The sequence below is a fragment of the Lutzomyia longipalpis genome, chromosome 3 (assembly GCF_024334085.1).
Source record: "Lutzomyia longipalpis isolate SR_M1_2022 chromosome 3, ASM2433408v1".
NCBI lineage: Eukaryota > Metazoa > Arthropoda > Insecta > Diptera > Psychodidae > Lutzomyia > Lutzomyia longipalpis.
Window position 1 is genome coordinate 23,064,505 of NC_074709.1, and position 26,927 is coordinate 23,091,431.

General features: G+C 36.1%; 5 protein-coding genes across 9 annotated transcripts in view; 2 read left to right on the forward strand and 3 right to left on the reverse strand.

Moving 5' to 3' along the window:
• The window catches only part of LOC129792837 (uncharacterized), a 67,781-nt gene extending 53,597 nt beyond the window's left edge, over positions 1 to 14,184 (forward strand). For all 3 annotated transcript variants that reach the window (XM_055832207.1, XM_055832208.1, XM_055832209.1), the window contains 7 exons: positions 1,203 to 1,387; positions 5,302 to 5,553; positions 6,408 to 6,637; positions 8,145 to 8,236; positions 8,326 to 8,518; positions 9,843 to 9,978; positions 10,061 to 14,184. In XM_055832207.1, coding sequence (XP_055688182.1) covers positions 1,203 to 1,387; positions 5,302 to 5,553; positions 6,408 to 6,637; positions 8,145 to 8,236; positions 8,326 to 8,518; positions 9,843 to 9,978; positions 10,061 to 10,358 — 1,386 coding nt within the window. In that variant the 3' untranslated portion in view covers positions 10,359 to 14,184. The remainder of the gene's footprint in view (positions 1 to 1,202; positions 1,388 to 5,301; positions 5,554 to 6,407; positions 6,638 to 8,144; positions 8,237 to 8,325; positions 8,519 to 9,842; positions 9,979 to 10,060) is intronic.
• A 6-nt stretch (positions 14,185 to 14,190) lies between these two features.
• LOC129792318 (putative gustatory receptor 59f) lies at positions 14,191 to 15,507 on the reverse strand. The gene is made up of 3 exons (XM_055831228.1): positions 15,331 to 15,507; positions 14,524 to 15,234; positions 14,191 to 14,298 (listed from the first exon to the last, which is right to left on the reverse strand). The coding sequence occupies exons 1-3, from the start codon at positions 15,505 to 15,507 to the stop codon at positions 14,191 to 14,193; spliced, it is 996 nt and encodes a 331-aa protein (XP_055687203.1).
• Positions 15,508 to 16,669: 1,162 nt separating this feature from the next.
• Positions 16,670 to 21,336, forward strand: LOC129792842 (WD repeat domain phosphoinositide-interacting protein 2). 3 transcript variants are annotated; one of them, XM_055832216.1, is made up of 7 exons: positions 16,670 to 17,260; positions 17,503 to 17,674; positions 19,130 to 19,522; positions 19,657 to 20,003; positions 20,087 to 20,217; positions 20,287 to 20,361; positions 20,677 to 21,336. In XM_055832216.1, exons 1-7 carry the CDS (start codon positions 17,193 to 17,195, stop codon positions 20,688 to 20,690), a joined length of 1,200 nt encoding a protein of 399 aa, XP_055688191.1. In that variant the 5' UTR covers positions 16,670 to 17,192; the 3' UTR covers positions 20,691 to 21,336. The 3 variants fall into 3 exon arrangements, with proteins under 3 accessions (XP_055688191.1, XP_055688189.1, XP_055688190.1); XM_055832215.1 differs by having other exon boundaries at positions 16,692 to 17,260; positions 20,287 to 21,336; XM_055832214.1 differs by having other exon boundaries at positions 16,689 to 17,260; positions 20,087 to 21,336.
• Positions 21,337 to 21,404: 68 nt separating this feature from the next.
• Positions 21,405 to 24,372, reverse strand: LOC129792840 (cilia- and flagella-associated protein 52). Its single transcript, XM_055832212.1, has 5 exons — positions 24,241 to 24,372; positions 23,999 to 24,177; positions 22,889 to 23,584; positions 22,654 to 22,826; positions 21,405 to 22,593 (listed from the first exon to the last, which is right to left on the reverse strand). Exons 1-5 carry the CDS (start codon positions 24,299 to 24,301, stop codon positions 21,525 to 21,527), a joined length of 2,178 nt encoding a protein of 725 aa, XP_055688187.1. The 5' UTR covers positions 24,302 to 24,372; the 3' UTR covers positions 21,405 to 21,524.
• LOC129792841 (putative serine protease F56F10.1) lies at positions 24,345 to 26,194 on the reverse strand. The gene is made up of 4 exons (XM_055832213.1): positions 25,939 to 26,194; positions 25,794 to 25,863; positions 24,959 to 25,732; positions 24,345 to 24,897 (listed from the first exon to the last, which is right to left on the reverse strand). Exons 1-4 carry the CDS (start codon positions 26,140 to 26,142, stop codon positions 24,479 to 24,481), a joined length of 1,467 nt encoding a protein of 488 aa, XP_055688188.1. The 5' UTR covers positions 26,143 to 26,194; the 3' UTR covers positions 24,345 to 24,478.
• Positions 26,195 to 26,927: the final 733 nt, after the last annotated feature.

Here is a 26,927-nt window from a genome sequence, read left to right on the forward strand (position 1 = left end):
AGTGTGAATCAGATTTTTCCGATGTCACAATTTTCCAATCACCTCGAGATGTGACAAAATAGAGTGTGTGCGTGACGGAGGAAGTGATTCATTTCTTTTCTTGCTCAATGTGAAAATGAACTCATAAAATGCTACTTTGAGGATTAAATCAAAGCCAAAAGGGGTTGATCCTCAAGCAATATTTGGGCTTAATGGAAATTCTAACAAGACGTTAATTCTTTTGAAAGCCAAAATCATAATATTATTGCTTTTAAACTAATTAAATGGAAATGCTTAATTTTAAATTAAAAATGAAAAAAACTAAACTAAAAACTGTAAGAAAATTTCGCCTTACATGTTTAGAATTTAAAATTTGTAAAAAAGCTTAAATGCTTTAAAAATATGTTTTATGTTTAAAAATTCAGAAAAAGAAAAAATGATTTTAAGTCAGTATAAATTGTACATGAACTCCCAGAATTATTCGCCCCTTGATTTTTCCTTGAACCTGCTTTTACGATTGTTGTTAAAAATTGCTATTATAATTTTTATTGGATCCCAAAGACATCCTTCATGTTTTTGGATGTCAAAGCTATCTTTACGACAATATTCTTGATCGTTGCCGTCGATACTCTTTGAGAACTTTATGTTGGTAAAAAAAAACGGAAGCTTCGTGTAACATTTTCACGATCACACTTTTCAATTAGCAATAGAACATTTTGCTTGGAACATTGAGATTTTATTGTTTTATTTTTCGACGGCGCCCAAAACACTTGGACATACGTAAGTCTGTTAATGAGAAAGAATTTAAAGTATCGCGGTTGTAAACATAGCGTGAAAATCGCGAAAATCTCACTGAAGGTGCTTGAATGGCAATATCTTGCTGAGAGTCAAGGCTCCTTTAGCTATACCCCGCAAGCACCAAAAAATTACGTCTCTACATGTGGCAGAAAAAAGTATTTGGAAATTGAGACATTTGGTTTTCTTCTGATAGAACGTGCGACTTTTCCTCCCCGCCCCAGCAATGCGAGTCTATAATTATATTTTTTTGTTCTTTTTGCAAGGAAAAAAAATCAAATTTGCCAATTCAGAAAAAAATCATGTATCTTTTAGCATGAGCTGTGTGCGTAAAAAAAAAGAAATTGAAACATACTAGAAGCTATAAATATCGCGTAATGTTCGATTACAGTAAATAAGTTTATATTGGTATTTATTCTCTTCTTCAGGCATCACTGAGCTTGGATAATTCCGTGGAAACTTTCTTACTAAAACACGAGACGGACTTTGTTAGTGTGGAACAGGGTAAGGAGGCGCGCCAAAAGAAGAAGCAACAACGTGAAGAAAATATGAGGCAATTGCTGGATGTCACAAATACCCTCACTTCCGAGGAGATAAGGGATTTTGAGATGAGGTAAGAGAATCTTTTGTCTTTACTATTTTATTTCTTAAGAAAAAAAAATGTGAAACAGCACGAGGGAATTTTTGTGGAATTCAAGGAAATTGATAAATCGCGTGCTAGCATTCAATCAGCACATTGATCACGTGAGGATGTCGAGAAAATTGCATTAGAGTTTATCGTGTCTTTTGGAAGGAATTTGGGGGTCAATTTTATAATTCAATCATGGGAAATTACATTTTTCACCTGCGGAACTCCTGATTGAAAGAAATTCTACTGAAAGAAAATTTCCTTTTAATGGATTTTCCCATTAAAATAGGGACCTACGTGTACCCCTATGTTGAGCCCTTGATTGAAATATTCAAAAGAAAATTAATCAGCAAATTACTCCTTTCAACCTGAAGAAATTATTGGAATTCCTTTAGCAAAAGTCTTTTAATTTTAATCAAACTATGTTTGTTATGTAAGAGCTGTAAGAGGATATATTTTTTCCATTTAATTTGCGCCTCTGCGTGTGTTAATTTGCAACCAAACACACGAACATTTTATTGGATTCTGAACGTCCTCAGTATATGTGGTGCCAAGGGAATAATTTGCTGAGCAAACAACGAAAATCACGTAAAGTTTATGATCCTCCGTGGACTTGTGTCAAAAAGCAAATTAATGTTTCCACCCAGGAAGTTATTTTTCACACCTGAAAATCTTCCAGAAGCACAAAGGTATAAATGGGAGTGGGTCAATTGGTGGAAAATTTCAGAATTGACTATGAACATTTGGCTGATATAGATTTTAGGGATAATTTCTATTTACACAAAACACAGTAAATTGACTCAAACTAGAGAAAACAGGGACTATGTGTGAAATTAGGAGAAACCAAATTGTGGTCTTGTGACTGAGAGCACATTTGTGTTTATACTACACCGCGAAGAAAAATCAAACAATTGAGCACGCTTGGAATTTAATTTTTGCCACCGGAAGAGATTTTTCCGTGGCTACAAATTTAACCACAAAATGGATATTCTTAGGAGAGAGTTTATTGTTTGCAAAAACATATTTTCAAATCCCATAAATTCCTCACCTTTGGCGCCTTTAGTTGGTATACAATGAAGAAAAAAATACGTGTGCCTGCCATGGAAATAAACATACATTATGCGAGTTAATGGAATGTATTTTTAGTGAATTTTAGCGAGGTAATTTTGTATAAATTATTTAGGAAATTTTCACGAGAAAATTCCTCTATTTGATTTCCTAAAGATTTCGCCTGCAAAATTCTACTCAAGTGGGACGTATAGAGAATCAATCAGAGTTGCGATTGAGGTAATAAAGGCTCAAATGAGATCAAGATCACGAACACTATCACCTCATTTAATCCACTTTGATGCTGAGAATAATTGGATCAACTTCATGATCGATATTGCGCGGTGATGAACTAATTCTTGCAGCCAGATTACTTTTTTTAAATTTTATCTTCATCTTACAAAGCTTTAGAAATAGTATGGCAAGTCAAAGTGATTTTCCAAGAAAACGCAATGAGTGTGCTATGGTGGGAAAAACGTAAGAAAAAGCAGAAAGTCTTCCTTAACGTATTAAATTTCACGTCGACAGTGAGTCTGAGGAGATTTTCCGCGATTCTATTCATTTATCATTATGCGATATGTGTGTGTTTTCTTGCGTCAAATCAAATTGCTTTTATCATGTTGGGGTGAGAGTGAGAAAAATTATTGCTCCACATTTTCATTTTACACATATTACGAACAAGTCCAAGGAAGACAAATACACAGAGGATGAAAAAATAAAAACATTTCCACGAAATGTCATTAATAAAAAGTTCTTCGTGTTTGCACGCAACTAAATATTATTAATAATGTGTCAAAAATTGTGATTTTTTCTCGTGAATCCAAAAACGCACACACTTTAAAAACACACACTTTCCTTTTGGCATCAAGTCAAAGAAAACATCATGAAGAACTTGTGACAGTGGAGACGCCTGGTGGATGATTATTATTCTCTGTCTTCCATTATCTTTTTTATTATACAAAAAATTATATAAACTTTCAAAGACATATAATGAAGGATCTTCAATTTTTTTAAGTTATTTGAGGTTTCATAAAACCATAAAAAAATAATCAATAAAAATTTGAATCAAATTTATCCCCAAAGGATTTAATTCATTTCATTGAAAATATATAGGAAATATGTATCCCTCTCTTTTTGCTTAATCCTCACAGTAACTCTCCATATCTAATTGTCCATGACGGGTACATTAATATTTGCCATATGTATATGTATATTTTTTTTAATCCACTATCTCCATTCCCCATCGCATATTCAAATGCACCTCATCATGTCTACGTCAGTTGAGCCATTTCACCAAACTAGTAGCTACTACCATGGAAATTTATCATATAAATTAACTTTTATGTGAATTTAGCGCACATGCAAAAAGTCATTAAAGTTACATTTGTGGACAGATTCACTCCCATCGTGTTTCCTCGTTACCCTCGTTGCTTCCAACCCATGAGTACAAAATGATAAAATGTAACTCATAGCACACGGTATTTAATTGAAAATCAATGTTTTCAATTAATTTGCCCACTCATGAGCTCCTTCAGTATTAATTGTCCTTTACATAGACGACAGCCCCGTGTGAAAGATATTTTCCACATAATCATTGCTCTGCTCCGCATCATAAAACCCATCGAGCTTTTATTCTTCTTCTTTTGCTCCCAATGGTCCCCTTGTTAGTGTTCTTGTACGATGTTTTAGAACTGAAAAATCGGGTCACGTGCTAGAGGAAGATATGAGTGAAGTTGTTTGGGGAGAAAATTTTCATGCAAATCACAACCTCCACCCATTGATGGTGGAATTGTTTTTCATGCCAAGGAGATGGAGGTCGACGATGTATTTATGTTGTAAAACACCCACAAGTCATTTAGAAGGGACGCGCTAGCCCCAAAGTCACACACAAAAAAAGAGAGAGAAAAGATCATGCCACAGGCACATTTAGTGTGCCGCAAGGACCTTTATGAATTCTATATGAGTTTCATTATTGTTGGGTATTCCAGCATTTTATCCTGCACGTGGGTGGGCGGAAGTGAATAATTATCACTATTTGGAAGACAAACTGTATAGCAAATTGTTGGTTTCTTGCTGGGAAACCAAAGCTTTATGGAATCTAAGTGTTGAATTTAATTTAATTTAATTTAATAAATTAAACTGTTTCACTTAACTCAGGCGATGTTAATTAATTTATTTGACGAACTATTGCCTCTAATTGATGAAAAAGAATTCAAATTGAGAACTTCATGGGTAAATTTTCTTTTTTTGCCGATACTGAGAAATTTTTATATAGCTACCTAGAATCTAATCTTGTATATAGATACCTACATACTTCCAAGCTTTCATCCTCGCCAATTGCTTCTCCAGAAGAGCCCTATAAAATCGATTGAATTGCTCTTTAACCGAAACAAGATGAGCATTTAAATTTCACAGTTTTTTTTATGAAGAAAGTAATTTTTAAATAAAAATTCCTCATAAATCCCAAGTGTACGCGACATCATAGTCCCCGCGGGGAGGTGTTGAGTGTGGTGGGGCTCAGAGGAGAATTTTTCTCAGTGGGTGGAACTTGAGATTTCACTTGATTTCACGACGCACTTAATCGCCTGCTGGTGGCAATAAAATTCAAGAGTAAGAGAGTGCGTTTACATGGAGCACAGGCCATTTGGAGTGTTTGCCTGTTGGGGCTTTTATGGTGCCCCAAGAGAGAGAATCTTTTACGAGGCAATTCTCTAGGACATTCTCAATGATTCCAGGAAGAACTTTAATGACCCTTTTCTTTTTTTTTGGGGCTGTTTCACTGAAGGGGGTTCCTGGGTTGGTCTCTAATGGAAGGGTCAGTATTGAAGTTTCTTTTTTTCTTTTCCTTGCAGGTATGGCTCTCCTCATCACAGCCGTTCACAATCGGTCAAGACGCCAGGGAGCCGAGCTTCCGGTCGACCCAATCAGTTGAGTCTGCCTCAGCAACGCTCCAGAGTAGCTTCCATGCCAAATACTGGTGTTGAAGAGGAGTACTACAGGTTAAGGCATTTCTCCATCACAGGAAAGGGGGTTGTGAATAGAGGGGATTCATTAAAGAGTCGCAGAAGTCGATCCAACAACAGTGTAGCTTCCTCAAATTCAAGGTGAGTTTTTTTTTTTTTTTAAAAACTAAACGACTTTTTTTCAATCAATAATGCTAAAAGAATTTAACAATGGAAACCTTTACCTAAAAATCGTGAATTTTTATCAAAAATCTTGGAAAAATCTATCAACATTCTCTCTAAATATTCCCTTGTTTCCCTTCAACGAACCTGATCTTGATAGGCAAGGAAAATTATGCTTAATTGAAAAAAAAATTCTTATCAATGTTGTAGGATGAAAGCCAATCTACATCAAAGATATAATTTTGTTATTATCCTATACGAAAATTCCATCATTGTCCCACCTTCGTGATCACATCTCAAGTGGCACCCCGTGAAGAGGTTTCTTCTACTTCTGGTATATAGAAGAGCTCTCGCGCAATATAATATCAATTAAGCCCACCCCGTCATTTTCTTTTGTTCCCGTAGATGACACCCCCGTAGTGCTGGAGATAATTGCACAGTGTCTTTGGAATAAATCCGATGAAATCAATGTCAAAGGAGGGCTATTATTGTGTTAATATCATGACGATGCTGCTGGGCTTAAATGGAGAAATAATTTCACGAAAGCATCATGCTCAAATTGCTTTCCCTCTCGGCAAAAATTCAATTTGCCCCCGCAAAAACACCCCCTTGAGAAATGATGACACCTTTGGGAAATTGGTAGAAAGCCCCATACAATCAATTCTAATTAATTCTTTGAAGAAACAAAAAAATCTCTGAATTTAGATTAATTTTCTTGGTAGTATTATTTGCATACCTAAAGGTGTGATGAAATTTTGAAAAGGAATTTTGAAGATTCATCTTTAAATTGAATTAAATTTTTATTGAATATAATTTTTTTTTCAATCTTACAGTACTGAACACTTGACGGCCAATGCAGCCGTTGTTGTAAGCACGGCGGGCGGCGGATCAGCTAAGACTTCAGCTACAGCTAGTCTTGCCTCAAGTCGCGAAAGTAGCACATCAAATCCCGGCAATGGACCCTACCGAGTTCTCATGCTGGGTGCCACTGCAGTTGGAAAGAGCTCCCTTGTGTCACAGTTCATGACCTCAGAGTACCTCCATGCATACGACACAAGCATAGGTGAGTGCATTACAGCAATATCTACCCTAAATACCCTCAAAAGCTCACTGTTGTGCGCTGTGTGCTTACAATCAATGTACTTGTGCTATATAGAAATTCTTATTTTTACTAAACTTGAGTTCTTTCTTTTCTTTTTTCTTATTTTATGGTTCGCACACGCACACAAATTCTCACAAAAAAAAAACCAAACAAAAATTTATCTGACCAAAAATGCTCAACCTCCAAAAAAAACCAAATTAAACACACTAAAACCACCACACACACTAAAAGTAACCGGGAGAAGTCGCGTTAAAATTAATATCGAAACAGTTCCAGAAGAGGGTAATTTTTGTTCTTATTCTTTTAAAACAAGAAAAACACGTAGTTTGTTTTGTAGTAATTTTTGGCGTAAATGTGTTGTAAATCCTTCATTTCGTTAATGTCCTGCAATCATTTATCCCCGAGAAAAACATACAAAGAAAATACATCCATGACCATTGAATTTAATTGTCAACACAAAGCACAAAATTACCCCCAGAAAAATCATGTGGAATTTGCGCAAATCTTTGCAAAATCAAAAGCTCAAAATGCCATATTTTCTTTACGAAATAATCATTTTGGTTTACCAGAAAATTAAGAAGAGAGTGGATTCTGAAATTATTCGCATGTCAGAGTGCGTTGTATTGTAGCAAAACATGTGTTGCGGAAGGCACTTTTGGTGCTTCACGAAATTCATACTTTATGTCCACTTATCCTCTTCGCTATAGAACCGAAATGAGGCTTTAACTCCCAACAAAAGCTCACAAATTTCATTGACACGTGCTTTTGTGAATTATGAAGTTCACTCTAATTTTGGAAATGATGACAAAATTTTTTGGATAATAGAGAAAAGTGGGTCAAGCATCGCAAAGATATATCAATTATGCAAAAATAATGTTCTATTTGTACAAAAAGCTTTCATGGAAGTAGGGGTTGTAGAACTTTTTAAAACTTTTATTGTTTAATTAATCAATTTGTTACAGTCAAGTATTGATTAACGTCGCATGAGATATACTCTTTCCACTCATTATTATTAGGAGGTGGAAAGAGTATATCCCATGCGACGTTAACTAATACCTGACTGTATACGGAGCAGCTTTTAGATATCTTCCTTTAAGCTGTGTTTCTCTCTTTTTTAAATAAATAAAACTTTTTTCAAAATTTATTTTTCAATTTTAAATATTTTGTTATTGATATTTGTCCTTTAATATTCTCTCCTAATTTTCAATGAGATTTAAATGAATTTAAGTATGTAAATTTGAGAAAATTCATCGTTTGACCCAAAAGGTCTTTAAAGGGTTAACAGAAAATATAGCATTAAAAAGCTTTGGATTTCTCTCGCAGTAATTTTAATAGTTAGATACCTAACATCTAGCATTTTTCCTTTCATTTAATATTCAATGTTAAAATACAAATCAATATTTAAATAATTTTAAAATTCAAGAATCAATGAAATAAAACATTTTATTTAAACAAAAAAATCTTCCAGATGATGAGTCTGGTGAAAAATCTGTATCAGTTCTTCTGAGTGGTGAGGAATCCGAATTGATCTTCATTGATCACGCTTCCACGGATATGTCGGTGAGTTTTTATTATCCAAGTTTGAAAAAATAATTTTCCAAATTTTTCAAAATCAACCTTATTAATTTTTTTTCTTAAACTCTCTACAGCCTGAAAGTTGTCTAACATCGTATGATCCTCATGGGTACTGTGTAATTTACTCCTCTGCTGATCGATGCAGTTTTTTGGTAGCCGAAAGAGTCCTCCAGGGACTTTGGACATCGGAAAATATTGCCCAAAAAGCTGTGATTCTTGTTGCCAATAAAGCGGATTTAGCAAGGAGTCGAGCTGTCTCATCTGAAGGTAAGAAAATTATTTTAGTTCAGAATAGAAAAAACTATTTAAAATAAAAATTTAATTCAAATTCAACGGATAAAAACCCCATTAGCGAGTATTCTGGGAAAAGCAATTTAATTACATTGGAAATTACTATTTCTCCCGAAAAAAAATTTTTTTGATTACTTTCCTCTATACCTTTGCTAGTTACAGAATAATTGAAACACATTACTAATTAGTTCAGAAAATTGCAATTTATATAAATGACATGACTCTGTCCCTTCCACTTCATCGCTGGACATTGACTTATAAATAATTCAAATTAATTAACACATCCGTTCACCTTTCCACTATACCATTCATTATTACACATTATTTCCATTCAACGAAATAAATACGGTGTTCCACCTGTGATAGCAATGTGTCCGTAGCATAGGAATAAACTGCACAACACATGTACCATTACGTAGCCTTTTACTGAAATTTCAATTATATCATGAGAGTTTGGGGATTGTTCAGGCTTTTCTTGTGTATGTGTGGGGTTGGAATTTATTTATTCATGAGGTCTTTTGGGTTTGTCTTTTTGGTCACTTAGAGAAAGCCAAATTACTTATCACAGCAATACAAAACCCATGTTTTCCTTGACTTTTCAATGGTACTCTACAAGATATCGCACAGAAGCTGAGCACATGAGTGGACCCTTCGATGGTAGTTGATGCTTAAAGAAATGCCTGCCATGGACAGGCGAGTGTACCAAATATGTGAATTTAGAATATTTCGCAAGGATTTCCCTTTGATCTACATAAATCCTTTTTTTCGTGATTCCTACATGATAATTTGAAGGGAGGGTTTTTTTTCACAAGAAAATATTCCTTCTACGTCAATACTTGAGAATTTTCTTTAAAAAAATATCATAAAACGTATAAAATCTTTTTAGCAATAAAAAAGAAAGTTAATGAAGCTCAAGGTTGTTTTCCTTCTTAAGCATTTCTTAATCAAAATGCAGAAATAAGGTATTTGGAATTCTAAAAAAATTCTAATGGTCGTCAAGAATCCAAGAGAATCTGGAACATCATCATCTTGACACACTAACAGAAAGCATTTTTTTTTTCGTTTTCTCTCCTTGAGATTCACCATCAAAATATGATAAAACGTTATCCCTCTTGAAATAGATAAATTTGCATAAATTTCTTTTATCACAAATATCATTATCCTTCTCATATATCTGTGATACTCTCTCTACTCTACGCATTCTATTTCGAGCAAGTGGTCCATTAGGCATAATTTTGTGTAGGAGAATAAAATTCCTTGTGGCGCGTCATCTGATCATTTTTCTTAATAATAATTGCAGAGGGGAAAGCCATGGCAACAGCATACGACTGCAAATTCATTGAGACTTCCGTTGGAATAAATCACAATGTGGATGAACTGCTGGTTGGTCTTCTCTCGCAGATTCGTTTAAAACTTGAGAATCCCGAAAAGTCCAGGTAAGATAAATTTCCAAAAAATGCAATCATGTTCAAGATTCGGGAGAACTAAAAAAGATTTATTTTATCTCCATTTTTATAGGGATCTATTTAGAAAGCGATCAACGAGAAAATCCAAAAGAAGAGCCTGCTCTCCGCTGGGAAGTGCAGCTACAGCTTGTTTAACGGGCAGTGGTGGTACGAATCCAGGAACACCCGTCTCAATAGGACCCACTGTTACAGGGCATGACTACCCAACTCCACCCGGAAGTGCTCAAAGCTCACCGAGAAAGTATCGAGGCTCACGCACATCGACGAGTCTCAAGGTGAAGGGACTCCTGGGGCGTGTTTGGGCCAGGGATTCAAAATCAAAGAGCTGCGAAAATCTCCATGTGCTGTAAATATGATATTACACATCATATTATAATTAATTCCCTTTTACGGGGTCCTTCGATGGGCCCCAATACTGGACCATAGTTTCATGTAGTTCATCCTCTATATAATCATCCTGCATTATCCATCTTGGTAATTCCATACGAATTTTTGCCCAATTTCTTCTCGGCGAAATGGAATTTGAGGGAAGAATAAAGCCACAAAGGCTCAAAATCCGCATTAGATTAATCGTTTTAATCGTAAAAAAAAGTATATCCTCGTTATTTTTAAAGAGAATTTGTCTCAATTTCGTTATTATTAGTAGCGATAACTTTGAAAACTTCAATGTGGAATTAAGTGATAATTTTTTGTCGTTTTATATTTGGCAAAACTTCCATAAACTTTATAAAGGATCATAAAAATGTTTTCAATCATTTTATTAAATCTTCGAAAGATAGAAAAATTTAAAAAGAAAAACCCTTTTTTTGTTAAATTTTAATCATAAAAATTATTCTTAATTCGACATTGATTTTTCCCTAGAAAGAGACGGAAGAAAACTATGTTTTCAAATTATATTGAAAAATCAAGTATTTCTAAAATAAAATTCTTAATAGTATTTTAAGATTAAATAAGAAACATATTTAAAATAATTTCAGGTTTTAATGTCAGACTTTTACTCTTTTGAAAAAATGTAAAAGAAGTGCATAAAGTTAAAAGTTGAGTGTTAATGTGAAATTCGTCCCGGTTTTAGATGAGTAAGAAGTCAATTTCAAAAAAGATAAATACACAAAGAAAAAAAATATCTTAAAATTTGACGAAATATCAATTTAAATTAAAAAAAAAAAAACAAACTTTCTGTAGGAATATAGAGAAAATTTTATATCCCGAAAGTAATATTTATTAGTTAAGATTTTACAATAATTTATCTGTAAAAATATTTTATAAGTTTTATACTTTTATTTTATACGATATTTTTTATATTTTGAATTTTATAATAAGTTGTAGTCATTTACAAGGACTTGTTTTGAACTGATTTTTTGTATGTTGTCGTATTAAAAGTTTTTTAAGTGTGATTTATGTTTTCTTTTATTTAAACTTTTCTTCCCACCCCTATGTACTTTTTTATGATTTCTTCAAAAAGCAAAAAACATAAAAACTTTCAACAGATGCAAAAAATCAAAAAGAATCCAATCAAATAACAAACTGCCCACAATTTTCACCATTAAACAAATCCACAAAAGCAATTTTCCACTTTTTCCCGACTTTTTTGAAAATTGCAAAATTTGGGTCTTTGCAGTGAAATTGTGTGGGGAGCAAATTTGGGGACAAACAAAATTTAAAAAAAAAATCTTAAAAAATGGATATCATTTGGATGTTGAGAGGGACCAAAAATTTAGGAGATTGTTGCACATTGTCGCTTTATTTATCATTTACATAAGATCCCTAGAATTGTTGTCCACACATTCCACTGATTATTTTAGCTTTTAAAACATATAATTATATAAATAATTAAGCGTAAATAGTAATAATATAATTTACTGGGTCCATTTTAATCACCATATTTGCATGTTTAAATGTTTCTCGTGTTCGTTCCCAAAGATCATGGTATTTTTGCCTCAGAAGAAGAAAGAAGATTTATTGATTACAAAAATTTACGAATTTTATCGTAGTTGAAATGAAAATATCATAATAATTCTTCGGTAGAGACAGGATTAGAAGATTGCGCATATTAAAAAGAAAAAAATATATTTCATCTCTGCAATATTTGCATAAATAGAGAATGTTCAAAATATTGAGATTTTTTAAATGCTGAAGGAAAGAAGCATTAAACCCTTCAAGGTAGTTTTTAGCATATTCCAAGCTAATCAATCATTTAAAAAAAGATCACAACTAAAATATCTAACACATCCAACCGAGACAGATATCAACATAATTAATAAATAGAAAGAAAAAAACATAATTTTGACGTTATATTTTGCAAAAGAATAACAAAAATTAATTTTAAAAAAAATTCTGATTTTTTAACGAATCATTGACGTAGTCATGAAGGATATTTGGGTGTCTAACACGCTAGAAGTTCTGATTTTCAAAATTCATGAAAACGTCAATCGTTAGAAAACAACTGTCAAACGTTCTACAAAACATCAAACGTTAGAAAAGAGACATCATTATGTTAGAATATGTTAGACAAGTCGTCAAAAACTGCTCATTTGAATGCTTTTTCGTTGTTAATATTATTCTTATAAACTCTGACTCCGGATTCCTTTTTCTTAATCTTCTTCTTAGTTTCTTTTAGTTATTATTTTTTCTTAAGCACTCCCTTGAACAGATATGTGGCTACGTCAACATTCTACTTCAGCATTTTAACAAGTTTACCTAAAGGATCTGGCAAAAAAGATTTATTCAACTTGATCTCACTCTTTCGACTATGAGAGGGAACATCATCATATTGGTATAAAAATTAAATAAATTCACGAATTATTGATTAAAAAAATGTCGTGCCTTTTATAATTTTGATCCCAAATAAAAGAACATTAATTTCTTGTAATACATTGCGATGCAATGCGCAACATAAGAAACCCAAAAATAACATTCTAGTGCCAAAAAAAGGAGATGATTTGTTGCTATCGGATGGAAATTGAAGCAATATATAATACCTTCCTCCTCCATCATCCTTTGTATCCTGCATAAAATTCCCCATCACCATAATTATCGTGCGTTAAATTGTTGATTAAAGCATAATGTGTTTGTGAAGATCATGCGATGAAAAGTATGTGTTCGGAATAGTCGGGTAAAAAAAAATTAAATGAAAAAAAATACAAAGAAATCTGTAATGAAAAAATAAGTAGGTACATAATTTGAAGAAAATGAAAAGCCCTCAAATCAAAATATTTATTGAAAATGAAACACTATAACCCAAATAAAATGATAAAAGCACCAAAGATTTTATTTTGCTGCAGTAGAAGTTTTTAGAATGGATTTTTTTTATTCAATATGTCTCGTTATTGCATTTATTGACACAAATTAATTTTTTATACGTTAATTTAATATTCTTCACCTGACACAAAAAATAGACTTATAAATATTTTGTTGATTCCATTGGACTGGAAATTTCGTTCGGTCCTAAAAGCCTCTTTGCAGCATAATAATTTAATTGCTAAAGTTTACAGCGCATGACCTACATCAAAATATATATACTTTCAACAAATTGAATAAAAATTGCAATATAAAAACTCATTACACTTTGTATTAAAATTGACACACATATAACATTTTATGAAGTGAACACAAATTAAAAAAAAAAGCTCCTTTCAAAAATCCCTGTGTTTTTGTAATTAAAAAGTAAATTAATGTTTCATGATGAATTTTCATGTGTCGCACACAATATTAATGTTTCTATCTGTCTATGATTAGGAATTAATTAAATGAAAATAAAATTAAAGACAACCTCTTCCTTATTAACTTTGACCTCCGCACACACACCGTAAAGAAAAGCTACACTCAATGCCCCCCAAAATGAAAATTCAATATATTGTGAATGTGAGAATCTACTCACAAATCAGCTAAAATATAAATATATACAGAAAATATTCGAAGAAAATATTAAAAATGATAAACTGTGTAATAAGAAATGAAGAAAATGATGAGAAACTGTTGAAAATGCACATTGGAATTTGATGAAAACTTTCTTTCCCAAAGCAATTTTTGGGGTGGGGAGGAAACTAACACAAAATATTGCATATAATGAAGTTTTCCTGAAAGAGAAAAAAAATAAGAAAATTATTGTAAAATGAGAAGGAGAAACAATCTAAGGAAGTGAAATAAAATGAAGATTTATTCTGAAATTCAATAAAATTCATTTTATGCAAAATTCGTCCCATCGCTCGGTACATTGCAACTCTTCATTTGCTTAGCTGATACATCAAATTGAATAAGGATCACAAGGTAGGTTGTTAGAGAGCCTGTTATCTGCAAAGAAATATAGAAATATCGATCAAAAAGCATATTTAAAAGGGAAAATTTGAATTTTTAATGAATTTTGAAAGAACAATCCTGAAATTTTTTTTATTTTTGAATCAATTTTAAATGAACAAAAACAAAAAATCATTTCCAAATTATATTTATTTTTGTAGTAAGAACTTAAAAAAAATAAATTGAAAAATAAGTTCTCGTTAATCTGATCTCAATGCTCACCGTACTGAGAAGACTAAGATCAAGATCAATTATTCCACAGGCTGAGAGATACTTAGATTCATGGAGGATTTGTAGGGAGAACTTATTGATGACATTCCGAAGGGCATCTGTCTGAAATTGTCTCCTAATCTCCATGTGATGTAGTACCATACCCGTGCGGAGCTTTTCCTTTGCTAAGCAAGAGCTGAAATACACAATAAGGACAATTTTCCCGCCATGTAGGAAAATCCAGAGAAATGTGTAAGTTAGCAGGAAGAAATTGGTGTTTTCGTAATTATCAAACATCTGATAGAGCGCAAATAGTTGGATGCTTAAAATAAGAAAGCACGCCGTGAAGGTGGTCAAGATGAGAATCCCAAAATTGGAGATGATCACTTCGGCCATATGAGCAATATCGCGATGAATTTTCCGCAAGGATTCAATTGTTTCAATGGCTTCCATGGTGAAGGTGATACTCGTTGGAGTAACAGGAGACACCCCATCGAGATCCATGAGATGATCATTTATAAAAGCAATCATGGATCGATGCAAGAAGAGTAAACCAGCAAGTTGTAGGATTGCCAAGCAGCTAATCACATTGGGGATTGTATAGACAGTTGTACTTCTGAAGAAGCTTTTTGGAATAATTTCATTGTACATGAGATCGATGAAGCCAACAATGATGAAGAAGATCCCAAATATGAAGATCCATCGACGAAAGAAGATTTTGAGCTGTAAAAAAACCGTTACTTTTCAAAAATATTTCAAAAAAAAACAAAGCTCCGCCATTTCTTAATCATTCTGCCATGATAAAAGAAAGTCTTTTACCTCTTCAAATTTGGGCGTGAATCCAAAACGATGAAGCCGCAGAGCAACATCCACGACCCTTCTCATGTGATACCCATACTGCAATCTCTGCCACTGACATCCCAGAATTATAATGATCACATTGATCGTTCCAAAGACATACTCCCCCATGTAGAGAGCTCTCTGAATTACATCCATTTGATGATCAAATTCTTTGTTCTGGAAGTACGTGGACGTCACAATGCATCCAAGAACAACGATACACCAAATTGAATGAAGGACGCTTTTCATGAAGCCCCCAAAACGAGATAACTTCCCAGGTTGATTGACTTTGAAAGTGAAGAAATCCCCATTAACTGGAGCAGCACAGAATATCTGGCAAATCAGGATAAGAAGACTCACAGAAGAAAGTAAATTCTTCTCAATGCGAGTTTTGTATTTGATGAAAATATTTCTTTCACCGCACATCATTGCTTCCAAGTAGAATCTGGTAAAGTTCTATTGAGGAAGGACAAGCAGAAAGGAAAATTATTGTGAGGAGAAACTCTTATGATTTATTTTCGTTAATTGGACTAATTTTATGTGCTTCATTAATCATAAAATCTCATAAATCTACTTGCAAGACTTGCAGAGAATTCTCAGAAAATCAGATGAAGCTTTTATAACGTTTAAAAAGGTTCTTTGAGGTGGCATTAGAGTTCAAAAATTGTGATTTTGAGGTAAATTCTAAAAAAACAGCTAGCAAAACGGGTTGAATAAGTTAATAAGGAAACATTGAATAGGTATAATAATAATTTATCAAAGTATATTCAGTAAATCAGTAAAATATTGAAGCATGTTAATCACAAAAAAATCAAAATAAAAAAGGAAAAGTAAAACGCGGAATTTTGTCCCTTTCAAATCGTAAAAGTTTCGGCGCTTTCTTTCCCGGCAATTCAACGCCCTGAAGAAGATCCCATCCAAATCGAAACGTCAGCGATTTTAGAAAAAAAAAGAACAATTAAGAAGTATGAATTCTGCGTTTTTCATTTAATCAGAAATATTCTAATGATTTTTTCCCAACATTTTCATTTTCCGTTGCAGATAAATTTTGGTGCTTTTTTCCAGGAGATTTTCCTTGGCGCACAAAGCACCTCTGCACAACATTTTATTTATTTACATAAATTTATTAGAAATCTAAATTACAAATTAAATGTTTAACAAGCTTTAAAGTAATTTAAATTAATAATAAAAACAGCTTAAAGATAAATAAAAAAATGTAAAAAATAACTAATTAAAAAATATGTATAAAAAATCCATGTGATATCTAAATACGTCCCTGGGTGTAATTGAAAGCAACGAAAAGAAGAAGAAGTATTCTTGGTGCGAATGTCGAAAATGAAGTGCGGCCCTGTGTAAAAATTACAAAGAAGAAGAAGAAGAATTCGAAGGCAGAAAGAAAAACTTCTTATTCCTAATTCAGTGCAAATTTTCTCCACCCAAACACCCTCGACATTGCCCTTAGAGACTGAGGAAGGTGCAGGAAGTGTGATTTTGTGTGTTAATTGGCGTTCGGGGGTGATTTCTGGTGTGGTTGATCAATCTGCGTCGCTGCCATAATAAACAAAAGTCAGCTGTTGTTTGTCTTGCATTACAATATTTTGTGTGTTGTGGGGGAAGAAAAAAAGTTGAGCAGAAAGAAGGTTTTTTGTGTGTAATCTCCAAAAGGGGCAACACAAGAAGGCCAGCAGAAAAGAAAGGTGCCAGTTTGTGCAAATTGCGTATGATAGTTCCAACAGTGTCCATCATTTTGCCTACCACCACTTGCTCTCTGTATTGCACACGCATTCCCGCGGAGATTCCGTGAGTCGCCCAGGGACACGGCTACGATTCTCGGGAGGATAATGGATCTGCTGGGCAGAAAAGAGAAGGAGGACGAGGCATTTATTGTTAATTTCAATCAGGATTGCTCGTGAGTATTAGCACAGGGGGCGGCTGGGGACCTCAACTAGGGCTGCGCCCTCCCCCCACCTCATACACTGTGCCAATCTCGCTGGACACACAAAGAAACTCGCACACTGTAAACAATCGCGCGCAACCTTGGACGTGTTTTCCAGTAAAGCTGGCTTTATGTTTCGCAGCTGCCCAGCGAGAGAGGCATTTCGCGCTGAAATGCGCGCAAATTTCTTTCCTCACCAAAATACCTCTCCGTAGGTCACTCTTTGCGGGCTACAAGAATGGCTACAGCCTCTTCTCCCTGTCTTCCATCGATACGATGCTCGAGGAGATCTACAGGAGCAACAGCGAAGACATTCGTCTTGTTGAACGTCTCTTCAGCAGCTCCCTCGTGGCCATTGTGGCGCTCGATCATCCCCGGAAGCTCAAGGTAAATTCACGTTCAAGCACAGAACTTCCTAATCTTTCCTCAAAAAATGTTTTTCCTGTCCTATGTAAAAAGGGCATTCACAGTGCACAATTTCATATTATTTACGATGCATTCAATGCACCCATTTCGAGAGGATGATTCTCCCGTGTTAGCATTTCTTTTCACTGAAGTCTCGTCACACTATCTCAATTCTCTTATCACTTTGTTCCTCTTTTTGCCCGTATGTGAGAATTGTCTTTTTGTTTCACCACACTACAAAAAAAACGAATAAACCGATCATGCATGAAGATAGAAAAAAAATCTTTTTCAAAATTAATAAAAATAATTGCGAAATTTGTTGAAATTCATCGTAAATTTAGTATATAATTTTCTACAATAAATCATAAATATTTAATTTATTTGTTAATTTGATTAGTGTAATATTCGTGCATTTGTAATTCCCTGGAGGTGACAGTGATTTTTAGAGAGCCCTTATCTCACGAAATAAATCTCCCATATATAGATAGTAGGGGAGGTTTGCCTAAAAATGACCTTTTTCCCTCAATTTTGATTTATTTTTTAGAAAAAAGAAAAAAAGAGGATTTAACGTTTTTCTGCAATAAATATAAAAGATTTTACTTTATAATTTTGCTTTAAAAAATAGAAGATTAAAGAATCTGATTTGAAGCATCCTCCCCTAACATTAAAAAATCAATTTTTTTATTAAGTTTCACCCTGTAATTGTCATAAAGCATATTATTAAGCCCAACCATCCCAAAGCTCTAATAAGCAAAGTTATTGTCTGCTGGAATATTACACAATTGGTACAGTTCTTCGTACAATTGCTATCGCCATCGATTAAACAGGGCGCCAGTCTTGCAATAAACTTTTGAGGTGTTTAAGGGATAAAAGAATGAGGTCAAGGCTCTGGTCTAGACGGATAAAAGAAATTATAGAAGCAAAATGCTTCAGAAATGCATTTAAAGATTGTCACACGATGTGTTGAGAGTGCTTAAATGTCGAGTATGAGGATTAAATAAAATTACCAAGCAAATCATTTAAAGCCAAAGTGTTTTGTTTACGAAAAAAATAACTAAAAATGCTTTGAACTTTGTTTTAAATTTACTTTAAGATGGTTTATGTAAGTTAATCCTCAATTAACTCAATTAAGTCATTTCTTTACCAAATCCGTTCAGTTTTTGTTGAAATAAGAACGTTTTATTAATTTTTTCTGCACTTAAGTGTGTGAAACATTCGCGTTAATATTTCTTCGGAGAGTTTTAAGAATGTATTTTTAAAACATTTCCATTCAAACCATGATTTGGACGTACAGAGAGGATCCACAAGAATATTATACGAGAATGAAAAACAATAAAGCTCACGACTCTGATTAGTCTGATCAGAAATAATTTTTTTTAAACAAAGTAAATTAATGATTAATGAAAATAAATTTAAAATAATGACATTTTATTGCAGGTGTGCCACTTTAAGAAGGGCACAGAAATCTGCAACTACTCGTACTCAAACACGGTGCTAGCTATCAAGCTGAACCGAGCACGCCTGGTGGTGTGTCTCGTGGGCAGCCTCTATATCCACAATATTCGGGACATGAAGGTGGTACACACAATACGGGATACTCCACCCAATCCCAGTGGACTCTGTGCCCTGGCACCGAGCTCCGACAATTGCTACCTGGCGTACCCCGGCAGTGCTACAGTGGGTGAAGTGCAGATCTTCGATGCAGTGAATTTGCGTGCCAAGATTATGATTCCGGCGCATGATTCCCCACTCGCAGCCATTGCATTCAGCATTTCGGGTTTGGAAGTGGCGACGGCCAGTGAAAAAGGAACTGTGATTCGTGTCTTTTCGGTGGGAATTTCGCTCTAACTTTTAGCTATTTGGCTATTTGATTATGTTGGTGGTTTCTTTAACTAATATGGGATTTTTTTTCATGGATTGGATGTCCCCCCCCCCGTCCCGTTTTCTCTCGTATTTACTTTCAGGTCAATGATGGATCGAAACTCTATGAGTTCCGACGAGGCGTCAAGAGGTGCGTCTCAATAGCGTCTCTCTCCTTCAGCACATGCTCCAACTTCTTGTGCTGCAGTTCAAACACAGAAACCGTACACATCTTCAAGTTGGAACGTCCATCACCAGATGCAAAGGATGCAGTACAGGCGGACGACTGGATGGGATATATCAGCAAAGCAGTGACCAATTTCACGAATATGGCTCTACCATCGCACGTAACGGATGTCTTTACGCAAGGTAGAGCCTTTGCGTCTGCTATGCTACCAGTGGCTGGACTTAAGCATTCGTGCGTCATCACGACCATACAGAAGCAACTCAGGTGAGAAGCTCAATTCAATTCAAAGCTTTGACGAAAATGTGGAAAATATTCAACATGAAGAATAATTTCCTTTTTCTTGTTAGACTTCTTGTGGCGTCATCCGATGGCTATGTATATGTGTACTCAATCTCAACCGTGGAAGGTGGTGAGTGCCAATTGGTGAAGAAACATGATTTGAGGAGCATCGAGACCACACCGCCACCGAAGCCTTTTGGTAATGAAGTGAAGAAATGTAAAAAAGTCAAGCGATTTTTTGACTCAGGTCGCTTTTTGTCTTGTGCAGTCACCGAGGGTGTCCCCATGGTGGTGCCACCGGCTACACTGCCGCCCGGGCCCAGCTACGCCTCGGCACTCAAGGGTAATTTGAATGATAGCGCTAAGACGGTGCCGCCAGCAGAGCACCAATAGAAAAATGTGACAGCAGCGTGTGTAAGAGAGTGGTGTGTGGTTGAAGGAGTGGTCGGGAGCGAAACTTGTTGGTTCTACGATCACCATCCCCCACCCTCTGGTCTTTTCTTTTTGGATAAAATTCGAAGTGAAACAAGATAAAAAAAATCTCATAGAATGTTTCCGATTAATATTTACATATTTACACACATTATTTACGTTGGATTTTATAATTTATTAATCTCTCTTATTGTCTTCTCTTTTTTCCTTTTCTTTTCTCTAACAGATAAGCCAGAGTAGGAAAAATGTGAGACAATTTTTATAGCTGATTGTGAAGAAGAACGTTGTAGGGTTTGTCTCCCCACCTCCCCTCTGAAATTTACATTATTTTAGCAACTTTAACGCAATGTGAAAAATCAACTGCATCCTCTTTTCTTTTTTTTTTTGTAAAATGCAATTTAAGGAATGATAAGCTGAACACATTTTCAACAAAGAAAATGTGTAAAAAGTTACATAATAGTTATTTGAATTCTTTACAAATATAAATTAGGATTAATGGTATAAAAAAAAAGAAAATTGAGAGAATGGTGGATAGAGCAGAATGCAGAAAGGACGTGTGAAGATAGATGTTCGTTGCGTAGATTTAAAAAAAAAGAAAGGGAAAAACTTTCTCTTTTATTTTTTTCTGTAAATAATTTCTCTTCTAAATCTTTCTGCGCTATCCTATATAAAAAAAATGTCATGTCGACCTTTCATTTTGCGGAAGAAGCAACATTCTTATTAGAAGAGAGACCGACTTTCATGAAAAGCAACCTCTAATTTAAGTGAAATATCAAATGTGCAACTGATTTGAAGCTTTTTATCGAGTCAGGAAACAATTTTGATGAAAAAAAAACTACAAAAATGTAGATTTATAATAAAAGAAATCTATGTAAAAGACCAAAAACAGACTTTTAGGGTTCAAACAGATCTACTTTCTTTAAAGTTCATCAAGGAAACACAACAAATTTACGATTTTTGATTATCTTTATTAAAAAGAATTACTAAATTCTCATTCTAAAATAAGCTTATAAGAAAAGTTATTAAAATATTCGCTTTAATGCTCTTTAGGCAGCTTGTCCCGTGATGAATCATTTATTTACTAGAAATCCTTCCACCATTTTTGGAACCTTTAGAGCTTTTGCTGCTTTTTGAGCTTCCAGATCCACTTCTTCTGTCATCAATTGGGGGACATTCGGAGATTTGCAATTTCTTCCCGGAATTCTTCCCATTCAGCTGGCTGATATTTTCTCTCATCTTCTCCATGCGTCCTCGAGACTTCCCCTGTGGTGCTGCCTTAGGGGTTGCCTCAGACGGAGTGGGAACTGTACGAAATTGCTCAGGAATACTCCAGACAAAAACCGCTCCATCTGCACTTCCGGTTACGATGAAACCCCCACAAGGGCTGCATGTAACAACGAGAATTTCCGCAGAGTGCCCACGACCCAGACCAACGGGCAAACCAAGATTGTAATCCCAGAAGCGCAGCAATTGATCACTCCCAGCAGATGCGAAGAAATCTCCTGTGCCAGCAAATGATAGACTATTGATGGAGCCACGCAAGGAACCCTCAACATCCCTCACGAGACTCGCATCGAAGACTTCCCAGTAGGTAATACGACGATCACTCCCAGTGGCTAGAATTTGAATACCACTGGGCAGGTAGCGAGCGCACGTGAACTGCGTGTTGGCCAGCAAGACGTGCTTCCGGGAAAAGTTGATAATGTCCCAAATGATGCAACTCCCATCGCGTGAGGCAGAAACAACTTCCGTGTCGAAACGATTGAAGTCCACACTTGTCACGGCGGCTGTGTGCTCCTTGAGGACACCTAAAAGTGTGGGAGTACGTGCAACACTCCACACACGCACCTGACCCTCAAGTCCACCACTAACAAGGAGACCCCCAAGGGCAGCAGCCGCTAAAGCACTGCAACCTTTGTTGTGGGCATTGGGAATTGCAAATGCCAGACGTCCCGTAAGGGGTGTAAAGGCACGCAATGCTCCGTCATTCCACGCCGAGAGGAGGCTTTTCCCGTCATGAGAGAAAACCACACCTGAGGCGGTGAAATTCGGCACGACAATCCTTAAGAGTTCCTGCATCCGTCGCACTGACCAGATGCGCAGAGATTCAAAGCTGGCAGTTGCAAATACGCCAGAAAAATTGCTAAAAGAAAAAATGAATAAGAAGGGAGTTTTTGGGCATTAAATTAGGTGAAGAACTTACTGAGGAAATGCTACGTCAAACACAGGTCCTGTGTGGCATGTCTTTAGGAGTTTTACATCAAAATTTCCCAGGGAAAGTGAATAAATTTCACAAGCTTCCGTTCCAATTAGGATTGTTTCGGCATTCAGTTGTTGGAAAGAGGAAATTGGACCGTTCACCTTTGTTCTCTGGAGCTGCAAAAAAAAGTATTTTTTGTCTTTATCCTGCATCCTCCTAGAAATTATTAGAATCTTACAGATTTATATTGTGGCCAAGTTGGATTCTGATAATTCCGGAAGGAGACATTGCGTTCTTGGACAAGATCAACAGTCCCATCACCGCCTCCAATGAGGATCTTTCCATCATTGAATAGCCACAACTCCCGCACACCATTGCTGTAGCGGCTGCAATCTTGGCCACGTGACTTCCGTGGATTGTGTCGTGCATAGCATCCTAGGAGTGTTGGTGCAGCTCCCTTATCAGGATCATCAGGGAGATTTAGTTTCACCTTGACAACATCTCCACTCATTGTGCCAACAAGGAGGATTTCATCGTTTTCATCTACTCGTGCTGCTGTGTAGTCTCGTCGCAACTTCCCTACATTCACATCAGAAGCCTTCAACCTTCTGGCCTCAGGATCAATTGTCCACAATCGCAGTGTTTGCTGCCCAATTGACACAAAGGCATCCCCTCTGAAGCGCAATGCTTCTAGACGAAGTGCAGCCCCTGTTGTTTCTCGTGCTGCTGAAGCTCCACAAATGGCTGTTCCCTTCTCCACATCCCAGACGATGATCATGCCACAGTCGGCACCACCAAGAGACACCAGGAAGCGTTCACTTCCCGTGAAACGGACACTTTCCACACGTACTCGATGCAAATCATATCGAGCGCGTTCTTTTCTCGTTTCCCAATCCCACAGGATGACGGAGGAGCGAAAGCCCATATGGCTGACCTGCAACCATCGTTATAATTTGAATTTTTGAAAAGGAAATTGGCATGGCAAACATTTTTTTAGAAAGCATTTCTGTGAAAGATGAGTTAGCATAGTCTAAGAAAATAGAAGAGGAAGAATTAAAATATTTTAGTATAGAGAGTAGGTAGCTTTATTGAGAAGATAGTAGAGAAAATCATTTGATAAAAAATCATTTTATTGGAATAGCAAGAAAGAGCAAAAGAAAAAACGAAAGGGCATAAAGAAAAATGGCGCTCCGGACGCTGAAAAAATTCCAATATGGCGGATGAATAGAATGATTTATTTTTTATTAAATTTTTAGAGTAGTCACGAGCAAAGAATAACGTATTAAGAACCTATAAAAACAGAACAAGATCTCCCAATTTGTTGAGGAAAATAAACGATTCAACTCACCTGTCCAGAGGCGAGGAGTTGCCCTGTAGGTGCCACATCAAATGCTGAAATTGTATTTGTGTGCCCAGAAAGAAATTCCTGACCATCCGTCTGGATATTCATAACTGAAATCTTATTTCCAATAGCAAAGATTATGTGTTTCCCACCGGGATGCACCTTAATGCCTCCTGGCATTTTTCCTGAAGGAAATCATTCTTTAAATTCTTCAAATATTCCCTCAGGGAATGCTTTAAAAATCTCACCATCGAATCCAAAAATTGCCAGTGGCTCAAGCTTCTGCAAAGTCTTTTCATCTGATTCCATTTTGTTCAGAAATTTAATTTTTACAATGAAAAATCTATTAAAATATTCTTCCCACACTTCCTGATTATTTATTCCACAAAAACTTTCATATTAGGCATGAGTTGCCAGGATACAGAGGAATTTTATGGCAAAACGATGCCGTTTCCATGGAATCCAGGAATGCCCCGGAAAAGAGAATTAGTATTTATCTTGGAGAAGCTCCTCAATGAAATCTCTGATCTTTATACGAGCTGCTTTGAGTTGCGGAAGATCCTCTTCCCGTGGTTCGTACATATTGGCACAGTGAGCAGTTCCCTGAATGAGAATAGTCCTCACATTGACATCATTGGACTCGGTGAGGCCTAACGTGTGCCATGGATCAACTGTTCCGTGGACATAAATCACATTTGTTGCCTTCGTGTCGAGGGCTCCGTAGGCAACGTTGCTGTTGTAGACGGATCTATCAATGCTGGAGCTTGTTATGTGATCCCCAAAGATGTCAGTGCATTGGCGCGTGAAGAAGTCGACTGGGAAGCGATCTCCGAAGACAAGGGTGGGACTATTGGATGTCTGATAAAAGCCAAATTCCATGCACGTTTGATAAATCCACTGACGAGCTGAAAAAAATAAAAGATTTTATAAATTCCCTTGAGAATTTAATTTTATATTCCCGCTTACTTCCATTCTTCACCTCTCCTGCATCCCACGATGTCTCCCGGAGATCATTTATCATTTTTTCATATTTGAAGTCCAAACAGGGACTCCCCTCATCATCCAGGATAATTTTATTGAGCAACGCTAGGCGGTACAGTGCTGGGCCCTGAGTTTGATTGTTCATGATCGTGCAAAATTCATCTACATTGTGCTTAGAGCGGGGTGTTCCATTGTACTGGACCACTCCGGCAAAAATACTGGCCAAATTCTCAAATAAATTCGCCACATCGAGATCATTGGTTGTGTCGACGGGATCACAGAGGTGGAATTTTTCTTTTACAGCCATTCGCCCCAAATCCGTGCGTAGCTGTAACTCAACTTGCTCAATGGAATCCCTCACGGTGTCCTGGCAGTCACTAATAGCTTCCGTCACGACGTTGTAGTACTGCCAGAAGTCCACAATGGCTACAAGGGGTCCACTGGAACTAACTGCTCCATGAACGAGATGTGGATACTTCTCCCTTAGCCAAGCAGCCAAGGATCCAGGGTAGGAGCCACCGAAGGCAATCCAACGATTAGCCGTTGTGAGGTGGTACTTTCGGCGCATTTCCATGATGAAGAAGGTCAAATCTGCCAGGGCTGTTTCCGATGAAAGGTAGACTAAATCATCCACGGTTACACTGGGTGTTGGATGACTCTTCCCATAGAAACGATGCTCAACCTGGAAGCAGAGAGCCCCAAATTCCTTTGCGTACTTTATCCAAGCACCCTCCACCATCCATTTAGGTGATGCTGTGCCTGTTAGAAGTTGATTTAATTAATGCAAATGCTTATGCCACCAAATCAGTGAGATCCAAACCTTCTCCGCCAATCATGAGAAACACTGGGCCATCTTTTGGGCGAAAGTAGTCGGAATTGGTGAAGTACCTCTGCCAATAAAATTCAAAAAAGTTACTCCAAGGATGCGAAAAAGGTGAAACAGATCAAAATGATCCCGCACTCACTTGCTTCCACGTACTATTGTTTGTGGGATCAAAGGGATCAAGTTGTTGCTCAAGCCACTCCTCCACTGGCAGTGGTTTCATCCAGGGTCTATTTGTGGGATCACCATAGAATTCGTGGAAGCTCTTGCCGCGCCAGAAGGATCTCCTGGCTGCAATTGCTCCAAAAAGAGCACAAAAGAGTAAGAAAGCACTGATTTTCACCATAACTGACGACGCACAACTGACAAAAGCATTCCTCGTCTTCGCCTTATCTGGTATATTTGTGTTTTCTTATAAGAGATCGTTGCTTCGGAACTTGGGGTCAAAGATCACCGCGGAGATCGTTGAAATTGCAAACTCAGAGTTGGGAATTTACAGCGCATTCAATCAAACATGAAAAGATTTTGAACTCATTTGAATTATTTATCAGATTAAGAAAAACTCCATTATTCAATTAAAATTGCAGAAAAAAAGGTAAGATAAAAGAATTTTAATTTATTCTTATATAATTTTTTTATTCCTGAGCTCTGTCGCTCAGACATTCACAACATCAAAGCTATAGGAATCTGAGGAATTTTTTTTTTGTAGAAATTCTTGGGATAAAGATAAATTAAAAAAAAGTTTTTAAATCTAGTAAATTAATAAGAATTTGTTTGCAAATTGTGACAAAAAAATGATTCGAACACTCAGCCGCAGAGTCTTTGTGCCAAATCATTCAATTATCCTTCTAAATTCCATCCAACGCCGTCCAATGGCTACGAAATTGCAGTTAAAGACCGAACCGGGAGATTTTGTGCAATCGCGCATCAAGACCTTCACGGAGAATCTCACAAGTGTGGGAACAAATTTCAAGCAGGACATCATCAAGAAGGATTCTGCTGTGTGTGCCTCCGCTGAGCCCCCCATGGATTACTGGAAGTATGCTGAGGAGAAGCTACGCGCCTTTGTAGATGTGGCCAAATCTGTGTTCTTCATCACGTGCGAAAGGGCAGTTATTGTGGCTCGGTCAA

Excerpts from the sequence above, each read along its gene's own strand:
- LOC129792842 (XM_055832214.1), top strand. The coding sequence starts at position 17,193 with ATGGATCTGCTGGGCAGAAAAGAGAAGGAGGACGAGGCATTTATTGTT. Across the intron at positions 17,261-17,502 it reads AATTTCAATCAGGATTGCTC|GTCACTCTTTGCGGGCTACA; the intron begins GTGAGTATTAGC and ends ACCTCTCCGTAG. Across the intron at positions 19,523-19,656 it reads CTGTGATTCGTGTCTTTTCG|GTCAATGATGGATCGAAACT; the intron begins GTGGGAATTTCG and ends ATTTACTTTCAG.
- LOC129792840 (XM_055832212.1), bottom strand. The coding sequence starts at position 24,301 with ATGGAATCAGATGAAAAGACTTTGCAGAAGCTTGAGCCACTGGCAATT. Across the intron at positions 23,585-23,998 it reads AACTCCTCGCCTCTGGACAG|GTCAGCCATATGGGCTTTCG; the intron begins GTGAGTTGAATC and ends CGATGGTTGCAG. Across the intron at positions 22,594-22,653 it reads TTTGACGTAGCATTTCCTCA|CAATTTTTCTGGCGTATTTG; the intron begins GTAAGTTCTTCA and ends TTTTTCTTTTAG.
- LOC129792841 (XM_055832213.1), bottom strand. The coding sequence starts at position 26,142 with ATGGTGAAAATCAGTGCTTTCTTACTCTTTTGTGCTCTTTTTGGAGCA. Across the intron at positions 25,864-25,938 it reads ACAATAGTACGTGGAAGCAA|AGGTACTTCACCAATTCCGA; the intron begins GTGAGTGCGGGA and ends TTTTATTGGCAG. Across the intron at positions 25,733-25,793 it reads TCTCATGATTGGCGGAGAAG|GCACAGCATCACCTAAATGG; the intron begins GTTTGGATCTCA and ends AACTTCTAACAG.
- LOC129792318 (XM_055831228.1), bottom strand. The coding sequence starts at position 15,507 with ATGGATGTAATTCAGAGAGCTCTCTACATGGGGGAGTATGTCTTTGGA. Across the intron at positions 15,235-15,330 it reads TCACGCCCAAATTTGAAGAG|CTCAAAATCTTCTTTCGTCG; the intron begins GTAAAAGACTTT and ends GTTTTTTTACAG. Across the intron at positions 14,299-14,523 it reads ATCTTAGTCTTCTCAGTACG|ATAACAGGCTCTCTAACAAC; the intron begins GTGAGCATTGAG and ends ATTTCTTTGCAG.